This window comes from Teleopsis dalmanni, chromosome 1 (assembly GCF_002237135.1).
Source record: "Teleopsis dalmanni isolate 2A chromosome 1, ASM223713v2, whole genome shotgun sequence".
NCBI lineage: Eukaryota > Metazoa > Arthropoda > Insecta > Diptera > Diopsidae > Teleopsis > Teleopsis dalmanni.
In genome coordinates this window covers 152,659,708-152,671,705 of record NC_051846.1, presented here as the reverse complement: position 1 = coordinate 152,671,705, position 11,998 = coordinate 152,659,708, and the positions used below count along the sequence as shown (strand labels likewise).

Below are 11,998 nucleotides of genomic sequence, written 5' to 3'. Positions count from 1 at the left end.
AAGAATGGTGTGGAACGAACAATATTTTTTTTTTAAATTCACATAGTAAGTTAGGTTATGCTAATAAAAGTTCTTATAAAATTTAAGGTTTAAAACTTAACATTATATTTAATTAGTTCATTAATTTTATATTTATTAAAAAATTCGTTCATAAAAAATTTTTGTTTTATATTATGATAAGTTGTAATTGTTTTCTGAAATTATTTTTAAAATTTTTAATCAATTCTCGTTTTCTTTAAATATTTTATAAAATCTAAATTTATTTAAAGTTAAACTAATAAAATATTATTCGTTTGAAATGTGTTTTATAAAATTTCACACTTCACTTTAATTATATTTAAAAAGTTGTGTTTAAAATTTTTTGAAGCACATAGAAAAAAAGTCATTTACTTTTATAAAATAGTAATCTCAAGTTTGGAAATATTTACTAAACGTATAAAAAAAAAATATCGAGATCTATAATTGGAAGTCATTTTTAAATGTTAAGAATACATTGCATTTTATTTTGTTTTTTAATGTCTGTACGATTTTTAAAATTTAATTTTTTTATTCGTTGCAGATAAATTTTATTTGTTTTTATTTATGATCAAAATTTTTAATTAAAATTTTGTATTCTTTATTCTGAATTAAAGTTTTTTTACTTATTATATTTTTTTATTTAATTTTTTACATAAATGTTTATTTAACATATTTTATAAATAAATATATATATATAATATTTATATATGTATATAATAAATAAATGTATATAAAATATATAATTATACATATATAATTTGCAAATATAATTTATATTAAAATAATATTTTATATTAAATATTATAATAATTTAAATATTATCTTAAAGGATTATAATATATAAATAATATTACAAACATATACATTTACGTTTATATAAAAGAAAATTTAGTTGCATATATTAATATGAAAATAATTATAATATAAATAATATTTTAATTTATTTTAAAAATAAAAATAATTATTAAAAATACTAATAAAAATTTATATAAATAAATATGATATTTGCATTTTATAGAAAGAAATGATTACTTAATAAACATACAATATATATACGTGTATATTTATTATTGTTAATAAACATTATAAATAAAAATTATATTAAAATATTAAATGTGTCATAATAATCAACCATTAATTATTAAATAAAAAGTTGATAAAAAAAATTATGTTTGTAAAAATTATATTTGTTTCAATAGAATTTTATTGATAATAAATAATAATAATTTTTCGAAATAATTTCAAAAACTACTATGTATAGTAGTATAATATAACATTTGTTCGTATTTATAAAATTTTGAATTGTGTTTCAATTATATTAAAAAAATATAATTATTTTAAATTAAAAAAAAATCTAAAATAAATTATACAAAAAAATGCAATTCATACAAATTATATTTTATATTAATATAAATAACAAAAACACATTTTATATAGTATACAATTTTATGATATATGAAAATTATATTAATTGTTAAAAAAATGTTAAGTATAAAAAATTCATAAAATTTAATTGTATATTAGTTTTGTAAATATTGTTATCGTACTTAATTGTTTAAAAAATTTTTGTTTTTTGCCGGGTTTAAGGTCAATTTTATTTTATATTTATATTATTTTAAACAATCTAAAAAAAGATAAATAAAAACACTAACTTTATTTTTTGTTTTCAAACAAAAATAATAGTTTATTCAAAACAGATATTTCGTCTATATCGTAAGCCATTTTCTATAATTAAAATTTATTTAAAAGTATAATTTAAATTAATATTGTTAGATTATAAATTTAAATTAAAATGAAATTTATATTAAAATAAAATTTAAATTAAAATAAAATTTAAATTAAAATTAAATTTAAATTAAAATAAAATTTATATTAAAATAAAATATATATTAAAATAAAATTTAAATTTTAAATTAAATTAAAATTTATTTATTTTTGTTTGAAATTAACAAATAAAATTTATGTTCTTATTTACATTTCTTTAATACTATTTAAAGTAAAATAAAACAAAATTGAACTAATGTCCGATACAAACAATTTCTTATATAATATTATTAAATTTAATAAATTATTGACTTATATTTATTATATTACTTGAATTATTTTTTATATATTTCTTCTTCTCCTTCTTTCTTGTTTAACCAAGTAATTTGTGAATAAATTTAGTAAATTTGTTCAATTTAGTAACAGTTTAAGCTCGCGTAAAAAACACATTCTATTTAAACAAAATAATTATTTTGAAGTTCTGTGTTTTTTAATTTAACATTAACAATTAAACGCAGCAGTTAAGCCGTTGCGTAGTTCATTTAACACCATTGAACTGATAACCATCTTTTCACAGTTCACCACTAATATCAGCTCCTGACCTTCTGAAGAACTCCAATCCAATGTAATCAAAACTAAACTCTTTGATGACAAAGTTTGTCCCGCAAAATACATCAAATCCGCATTAGCATCCTTGGCTGGTATATGGGCCACATTAATTGTCGTGTAAATGTTTTGTTTTAAGGAAGAAATATCTATTTTATCTTTGCTTAAGGATAATTTGCTCTGATTCTCATTCATGCCACGTAATTTAGTACGTTCTTCTTTGAAATATGTTTCGGTTATTTGTACCGAACGAACCAGTTCACCAATTGGTGGTTGAATGGTAACACGTGACTGTCCAACACTTGATTTTATCACCAATTCTATTGCACGCGTCGAGTCATTAAAATCGACACCAAGTATGCTGACTGCTGTTTGTTGCGGAGATAAGCATTGTATCGGTGCAAAGTTATTTACATCCATACCCCCACACAATACTTTATCCGCTAACTCTATATCATTTATATTATCCGAACTTTGATTAACGAATTGCAATTCAATTGAAACCATTGTTGAAGCATATAAATGTGGTGAACGCGTGAAACGGTAGCTTACCTGTAAACCATTGCCAGATAATTTCTTAAGTAGTTCTTTGTGGTTGAAATCAATAAAAGATGGTCCAACAAGCTCAATATGATTAACAGCATATTGTGACAACGACTCCAACGTTGAACCTAACATTGGAGCACCTTAAAATAAACACCATAAATATTTATATCAAATTTAGAGCATAATTTTTACTAACTTGGTGTTAGAAAACCGCCAAGAGATGGTGTCATTACTGGACCAATTGGTGGCACATCATCTAAATCCAATAATAGATCCAAATTATTTTTAGTATTAGATTTATTTGTTGTGTCGTTTCTCTCTTCTTTAGAACCAGCTGTAGTTTCCTTTGCTTTTTCCTGTGCACGTTCAAATTTACGTTTCTTTTCATTTTCACTTTCCGAATCCGTTTCGCCTTCGCTTACATTATTATTTGCAGATACCTCACTATCGGAATTTGACGACGAGTAAGATGACGACTGACTGTCAGAGGTGCCACCTTCATCTACGTTATTAACAATATTTACCAAAGTAACTGTTGATAACTGCGTTTGTTTATTGTTAAGCTCTTCTGTTTTATTTTCCTTTGATTTAGTTTCGTTCGCATGTTCTGATTCAGAAGATGAGTCTGAATCACTACTGGATTCTGAGCTTGAGGAAGAATCATCACTAGAGTACTCAGATGATTTTTCCGATTCAGAAAAGAAGTTTTTATCAGTTTTCGTCGAAACATTTTTAGTGGAATTAGAGTTTCCTTGAGTAGTTTTTGTGTTTTCCGTGTTGTTAACTGCGTCTTGCATAAAACCATCAATATTACGCACAGACGTATCTGGTGCAGTTGTTGGAAAAGCAGGTAAATCCTTGTATCCAGTAGCACGCATGTTTAAGTAATGTGACAATGAACCCAACTGGAAGTGATGACGGTCACGATATTTGCTCTCTAAAGCAGGAGCAGGCTTCGCTGTTAAAAATACTTTTCGCGCATTTTGCGAAAGTATGGTACTATTACCAGTGGTTGGAAATATAAATTGACGTAAGAAGCGTGCACGATCTCTAACATCATAGTTAGAATCGTAGCGTGCTAAAGTGAAGACGTACTGGCATAACAATGAAGTTTGCTGAGGATTTGTTAGGTAAAGTTTTACACCCAGATTAAGCACTTGCAGTTTCACCACATTTTCCTATTAATAAAAAGAAACAAAGTTAACTTTATTCTAATTTTTATATTTGAAACTTACTTCATCTACGAATGTCTTGGCCATTTTGCGCAGTACATCAGGTGCAATTTTGGGCACCCTTTCATTGTATTCGCCAATTAACCAGATTATAGAAGCTCTAGCTGCAGGTACAGTGATAAAATCAAGCAATTTAGCCATTTGAATAATTATTTCAAAATGTTGTGCTGCTTTCGTTTGAAGCAACTTTTTTATAACCACAACACTTTCAGCAACGACGTGTTCTACATTTAATACAAAAATAATTAATAATTTTAATTTTTTGTAAACTAATTATAAATTTAAATCTCACCATCACGATTTGAGAGCAATTGCACAAGTCCGGTTAAGCATGTTTCTGTTATTTCCTTTATGGAGCCGGCACATCGACCAATCGCTTGTATTGTTGCTGCAACAAAAGAACGATCACTGCTGGAAATGTAAGTTTGAAACTCACGTAAAATTAAAGAAATGCTAGTGGCTGAAGCCAAATTCGTAAGAATTTCCAATTTCAAAAGTTTTATATGTGTCGGATCACTAGTGCGTACAAAGAAGGATTTTATATGTGGTTCAAAAATGGATTTACGCTTGGTTGACATGGAAGCGATGCAGGTTAGTACCACACTTTGCACTTCTTTATGCGAACGTAACAAACGTATTAGCGCCTTCGCAATGAGCTGTACTTCATTACGAGGCGCTACGTGATGATACAACTGCGCCACTGCCATAACAACTGAAGCGTTACGTGATTGTAGCAGTGGTTTTGTTTGACGCAACAGCAAGCGATGATCTAAGTCTACATGATATGAAACGTTGGAAGATGAACTACGACTTTTAGCTTTTAAATTGTTCTTATTTTTTTTATCGGAATCCGATTCATCCGAAGAGATTTCATCATAAAAGTTTTCGGCATCATTAGAGTTTGATTTATAATTCTCATCATCGGATGGTTCGTCTGCATTTGGATTGACGAATTGTGTGCGTGCATAACGTGTTAGCATATTTATAATGATGACTTGGCCCCACTCATCAACATCCACCAGTAAGTTACATAATTTGCGATAATTTTTATGTATCAAATCAACTCGTTCCGGGCACACCTAAATGGAAGAGCATAGCCAAATAATTACTCTTCTTTTTTCCAATAATTTATAATAAATAATTACCTCATCAAAAGCCATAACAGCAGAACCAACAACCAGTGTCGTACGATCAGAAAGCAGTTTTTCTATAACGGTTACCAGCTCATCTTTCTGTTCAGGATCTAATGAATATAGTTTTGGTATGGCATGTGCAGCTGTTTTACGCACATATGGACTCATGTCAGATGCGCTATCACGTATGGCCAGCATTACAATAGGCACAATCATATTCACTCGTATGGAGGATAAAACACGCAGTGCAGACGCACGTATAAGTTGATTTGGATCTTTAAGTGCACGCTGAAATGTTGAAATCGATAGCAATGCCAAATCTTGCTGTTCCTCAGCGTAACGCACCAAATATACGTAAACAAGTTTTTTAACTTCGATATTTTTGGACACTACATTCTTTACAACAGCTGGAAAGAGTTCACTTGCATCACGTCCGCGTGCAACCATGCCTATAATACGTTTCATAGCTTCTAGTTTCAAGCCATCTTTATTACTGTCCAACATCTGTTTCAGATCGTCATGCTTCCGACCATCTGTTTGAAAGAAGGCACCACTCGCTGGATCTGCGCCGAACTCAACGTCAAGTCCCATCTGCGGACGATCTCCATATGAGAATGCATTGCTAACTGCCGATTGCTGTTGCATGTTGAGAGTTTTACTAGCAAGAAGTTTTATGGGGGTACTGGATGATAGCATAGAGCAGTATTTATGCTCAAGTGTATGTATCAAGAAAAATTATTTATGCAGATTTTGACGTCTGATATGAAGTTATCAATCTAAGTCAGATTTTCGCTCTGTCAATTATAACACAATTATTTATGTTATAAAAAATACTAAATTAAAAGTATTTTAGTATTCTTACATTAATATTTATATAGAAAAATATTCTTTGTGCAACTTTTTGTTAGCTTTCACCTGATTTTTTTTTTCTACTTCACATATTGCAGTTCCTGATGACGTTTTGACTTATTCTTCTTCGTGTTCAGTGCAACAACGAGTAGTTCACAATAGACTTTTGTTTGATATATATCGATAATTCATAAATGTATTAATAAACAATTATTTATTTTATTTCTATTTTTTGTTTATTATTTATTGTTTTATCATACTGTATAATAATATCTTTATGTTGAAAAGAAACGTTCACCATATGAATGTACATTTGAAATTGAAATTTACCGTAGAAACAGTATTCCATTAAAAATGGATTAAAATAAATTATATATCAAATAATTTCGATAAATTCATGTCCAGCCTTTTTATTGTCTGTAGTGATTTTATAATATTCATATTGTCTCATTTAGGCACTTGTTCATTTATATTAATGAGTGAACATTCACATTATAATGAGCTCAATTATGCAGCTTATAACTTTTATAAATTTCACTTAATAGTATTATCACACAAATAAATTATATACATACTTGATATGTTGTCATTTATATACATTTCATATATCAATTACATGTGCAATTAATAAAAACAAAGATTTCGTTAAATACCTACTTTCTCATTGCCTTTGTTTACAGCTTAGCTGTTGTTTGTTTACATTTTACATAGAAAACATAAAAGATTTGGTAAATTTTTCAACTTTTGGTAATTTCACGTGTGGAAAATGTATTTATAAGGGTCACATTCGACATTTTTAGCTTTAAATGAGCTGATTTATTTATAATGAGCTCATTTGTATTAATGCTCTTTATATGGTAAATCATCCTCATTAGTTCAATTTATCTAAACAGCCTAACTGAGACAGTTTGAATGTGCTATTATTATATACGCAATAATAGTTCCGTTTCAAAAACTTATTTTCTATATCTAGTATTTGGTTACCAGAACACGATATACAGTTAATTTTATAAGGAAGACAATAATGCAACAATAAAATACATTATAAAGCCGGTTTAAATTATTTTGTAATTCATAACTTAATTCATAATTGGTATGTAATTCATAGTTGGTAAGGGTCTTTTTAATGAAATGGACTCTACTGAAATTATATACTGAACAAACCTGAGTAATAATGATTTTCGTGGGTCGGTATAATTGGAATTGATTTTAGGTATAGGAATATGAAATAGCAAAATTGAAGTGAAAAATACTTGAATTAATAATAAATAATACAGCAGTAATTTGTTTTTGGTGAAAACTTGATATTACTTGCCATCAGCTGCAAAAAGTAAACAAAATTTGATGACATGCAAAAATTTATTTAATTTCAAATATCTTTTGTCACAACCGGTTAAATATATATAAACAAAACTTTATAAATATACCGTACCTTATTGATAGAATTGGTTTAGTTAATCAGAATAAACATTAAGGAGAAATTGCAAATGAAAAACAATAAATGAAATTATTCAGACATAAACTACTGCTCATTTGATATAAAATTTTGATATTTTGAAACAAAACTTTATAAATATTTCCTTTTTTAGAAATTTGTCCTGAAAGCAACTGCTGTTGACCGGATTTTTAAAAAAAGAAAAAATAGCAATTTCATTAAAAACAATATATTATAAATTCCATTAAATATACATAAATTATATACATTAACATACATAGATACTATAAAAAAACTAAACTTAAAACTGATTAAGATATATATTTACATGTTTTGTATATTATATTTAAGGTTTAATTCGTACTTCTTTAACTCAAACTCTTTAAGTTTGACTTCCAATTGATGCCTAAGAGTCATTTCGTGTTTTTTTATATCTAATTCCTTGTGAGCTTGCAATTCCATTTCTTTCAAACGGATTGCATGTGCCCGATCCAGTTCCGCATTTTGCGCTTGGAACTGCAGTTTTTTTTCTTCCATATCGTTCCGTAATTGATGAAATGTAATTTTTGAAGAGCATACACCACTTTCTGGCGATGCAGACCTACGGCTTATTGTATTTGATCTTGATAGCTGAGAATTTACTTGAGTGTCTCCATAAGTGTTTTCATCGTCACCAATTATACTCAGAACACCGGCTTCGGATAGCAGGGTTGGTGAATGTTTAGGATCGTGGAATGATGGCTCAGATTTAATTACAGCAACGTTTGTATTTATTGCGCCGCCATAAATCTTATGAAGAAGATCAAATCTAGGGCAAATTGTTGAGATATAATCTAGAAGTTTAATAACAATCATAACAATTATAATTTAGCTTTGCATTAATCTTCACACCTGTTACTTGTGTTTCAAATTCAGTGGCTAAAAGGTTAGCACCCGTCGTTTTTTTCCACTCTATAGCAGAAATATAACCAGATTTCAAGTGGCGCATTTTGTTCTTTAATACAAGAAAATTTAGCCCATCAAAAGTTTTGCTGTGGCTCATAATTTTTAAATAAAAAGTCTGAGCGGTCGGTTTCTGTCACATACATAATACGAAAATCAAATTATTGTCAATGCAATTAGAAAAATTCTACACACGCTTACTTCGAAGCCCTTCGGTGCATCCCCAATTGCATCTACTATTAGGTTTAGCAACTCCAACACCTGCGCATCTCCCCACTTATATGCTTCACTCACTCGCATACGTTTTGATTTGAAATATTGTTTGCGCTAAAATATTTCTAATAAAAATTTTTGTTATATTTAAAATTACTTTTAATACTCACTCCTCTTTCCATTTTCAAGAAATGAAAGGTATTAGTCTATACACCCAACAAAATTTAACTTCGAACCCGTGATTATGATAAAATATGCATTCACACGGCATATTTGCCAATTACAAATAGCACTTAAATGTAAATGCTGAAAGTTAAGCCAAGAATGAAGTTTTGATATGAAATTTCGTAGAAACAAATTTCAAAGTGCTGCCATATCACAAAAAAGAATTACGAAAAACAAGTGTAAGTAACTACACAGTAATGAAAATTTTATAAGATCTCAGCTACATAGGTTAGAAAATAAAACTTTTATTTATAACACTAAAACTAAATAATTTTAGTTTAACATGATTTATCTGTGCTGTTTAAATAGTATGACATATTTTGTTTTAAATCGGACTATAGGTGTTGTTATATACTTTATTGATTAAAAATATTATATACCTTACAATTTAATACGGCATTTACTCTGGCCGAAAATGACTCATTTTGGTCAAAAATCGAAAATGAGAAACCAATGGCTCATTCTTGCATATAAAATTTTAAGAGCGAATGAGCCATTCCATCATATTCTGTATGAATGCGTCCCAACGACATTCGTATGCGTACCCTCTTTTTGACATATTTACAAAAAAAGGTAAATAAATGTTTGGTGGTTGCATTTTCTTGAAAACGATGCACCTTTTTTTAGAACTTCTACTTCCCAAAAAGTAATTAATCGAAGTTAAAAATATTGTTACGTTTACTCCAACGCTTCGTTCGATAACACTGGATCCTGATAAGTGAATAATATTAAACTTGTATTAATTATAACCGTTATTTATATTCTGAAAAACACACAACTTTATTGCTTAAAATAATCAACTTCCGTATTCTCCTAAAATTAACCAACTATTAAAAACTTATTTACTAACTAACTGACATAATTCAAAATTATCTCAGTTAACTTAAATCGAATTGTATCTTCGCAACATTGCCCTCCACCTAAACTTGTTCGTCCCGAACAAGTGTCACTATATCTTCATCACAACGCGCCAACCGTTCCAAATGAACTACTTTCATCTTATTCTCATTATTTGTTATGTCCGAAACGAACAAGACATCTCTGACATCAGCATTAAATTCACTACCCGTAGCCAATACGTCATCTGTGGTATCCTCATGAAACAAGACATTTACATCAATTGTCACGTTCTTATCATCTGTGAGGTTGGCATCAACGTTTAACGGTATATCTTTATAAGACAACTTATTCGCGACCAACAAGTCCTCTGCGGTCTCCGCATCATATTTGATTTCCTGATTAATCCTGAACGGATGCACCAAAGTTCGTGCAAGTACGATATTATCGACTCCGACATTTTCCATGGCTTCTACAATCCAGCATCTGCTCGTCCTTTTATTCGCGTCTAGTGTTCCCCATACAATCGCTTCTGAATTTGCCGGTATTCGTCGTCGTCGATTCAATCGAACCTGTCTCATCCTATCGCAATGCTCACTGCCAGTATTCAATGGACATTCCATTACCGCGCTCCGTAGGATACATTGTCCTAAGTCCAACGTAATTCCATGGGCAATCATAAAATCTACTTCAAATGGAATATCCTCAACATATATAACATATGGGGATTCTTGGTCGTCCAAGCAGATGTTAATTTCAACTGATTCAGCTATACCAAAGCCGATTAACACAAAATCATAACTATATAAACAGAAATAGCCTTTCCTCCTTTTCTTTCTTCTCTTTTTTCTGTTACTTTTTTCCCTATTCATTATTTGAATCAGTCTTCTTCTCCCTCTTATCTTATTTCTTGTTTTCTCTTTTATCCTTCTTTCTTTTCTTCTCTTTCCTCTATTTCTTTTTACCTCCTTTCTTGTCTTCTTTTTTGTCTTTCTTCCTGCCTTCATTTCTGTCTTTTCTTTTGCCTTCCTTCTTGTCTTTCTTCCTGCCACTCCAGTTTCCATTTTCCGTACTTTTGCTGTAAAGCAACACATTATACCGGCAGCCTCGTACGTTAACGCACTGCCAACTGTTTCAGCGTAAGTTAGCTTTGGAAACATTACCACCTGCCGTCTGGTTTCTGGATCACGTATGCCATCAATAAAAACATCAATTTTATTTTTTTTAATGAAGTCACTAGAACTGCCAATATACGCTAAATTGCATAAACGTTCGATATCCGCGGAATATTCCTGAAGACTCTCGCCAAGCCGTTGTACTCTTGCCTTCAGTTCTACTCTGCGTAGCGGTGACATAAAATCGCTGCCATACCGACGCTTTAATAAGCCAATTAACTCATAGTAATTCCTACGTGCCTTATCAGGAATCTGTTTTAGCACCTCTGCCGCGCTGCCCTTTAATGCCACAATCAGCGCTGCCGTTTTCTCATCTTCACCCCAACGATTTGCAACAGCAGTAGTCTCGAACTGTAACTGGAAAACTTCAAACATCGCGGTTCCACCAAACACCGGTGGTTTTAATTTTACTTCCCCAGTCCGGCGAACACTCGCTAACGAATGACGATTCGACGACAAATCATCCAATCGATTTTCTAACTGGTACACCTCATTAAAGACTTGAATATTCTGGTTTGTTTCATCAACCCTTTTCGACAACTTTTCTTGCGCCTCTGCTGTTATCCCGACAAGTTGCCACAACTCTTGTTTTAAATCTTTGAATTCACAGAAAATCTGCTCTGCGTTTTTCTTAAGCTCAGTGGAAGTCTGCTCTGCATGTTCCTTCATCTGCTGCATCATCTTCATCATAAGCTCCATCATTTCACTATTACCCACCTGTTTAACTTCTCCCGCTACAATTATCTCTTCAGGGAATTCTTCCACTTCCGCATTTATACCGCTCGCCTCTAAAGCCTCACGCAGCCTTACTTGCAACTCCGTCTTAACACCACCTGTGCTAAGCCCCAGCTTCTCCAGTTGCCGCTTTAATTGCACTACGGTTAACTGTCCAAGCTTAACCATTTTATTTATCAGGATCCCACTTCTGACACCAATGTTACGTTTATTCTAACGCTTCGTTCGATAACACTGGATCCTGATAAGTGAATAATGTTAAACTTGTATTAATTATAACCGTTATTT

The 11,998-nt window shown here is 30.2% G+C and overlaps 2 protein-coding genes across 3 annotated transcripts; both read right to left on the bottom strand.

The window, feature by feature from the left end:
- Window positions 1-2,143: 2,143 nt before the first annotated feature.
- LOC119669407 (AP-3 complex subunit beta-2) lies at window positions 2,144-6,312 on the bottom strand. 2 transcript variants are annotated; one of them, XM_038079289.1, is made up of 6 exons: window positions 6,162-6,312; window positions 5,312-6,093; window positions 4,459-5,245; window positions 4,170-4,390; window positions 3,131-4,112; window positions 2,144-3,074 (listed from the first exon to the last, which is right to left on the bottom strand). In XM_038079289.1, exons 2-6 carry the CDS (start codon window positions 5,993-5,995, stop codon window positions 2,284-2,286), a joined length of 3,465 nt encoding a protein of 1,154 aa, XP_037935217.1. In that variant the 5' UTR covers window positions 5,996-6,093; window positions 6,162-6,312; the 3' UTR covers window positions 2,144-2,283. The 2 variants fall into 2 exon arrangements, with proteins under 2 accessions (XP_037935217.1, XP_037935218.1); XM_038079290.1 differs by lacking the exon at window positions 6,162-6,312 and having other exon boundaries at window positions 5,312-6,132.
- A 1,575-nt stretch (window positions 6,313-7,887) lies between these two features.
- On the bottom strand, window positions 7,888-9,165 carry LOC119668192. Its single transcript, XM_038077635.1, has 4 exons — window positions 8,909-9,165; window positions 8,727-8,852; window positions 8,475-8,658; window positions 7,888-8,416 (listed from the first exon to the last, which is right to left on the bottom strand). Exons 1-4 carry the CDS (start codon window positions 8,918-8,920, stop codon window positions 7,908-7,910), a joined length of 831 nt encoding a protein of 276 aa, XP_037933563.1. The 5' UTR covers window positions 8,921-9,165; the 3' UTR covers window positions 7,888-7,907.
- Window positions 9,166-11,998: the final 2,833 nt, after the last annotated feature.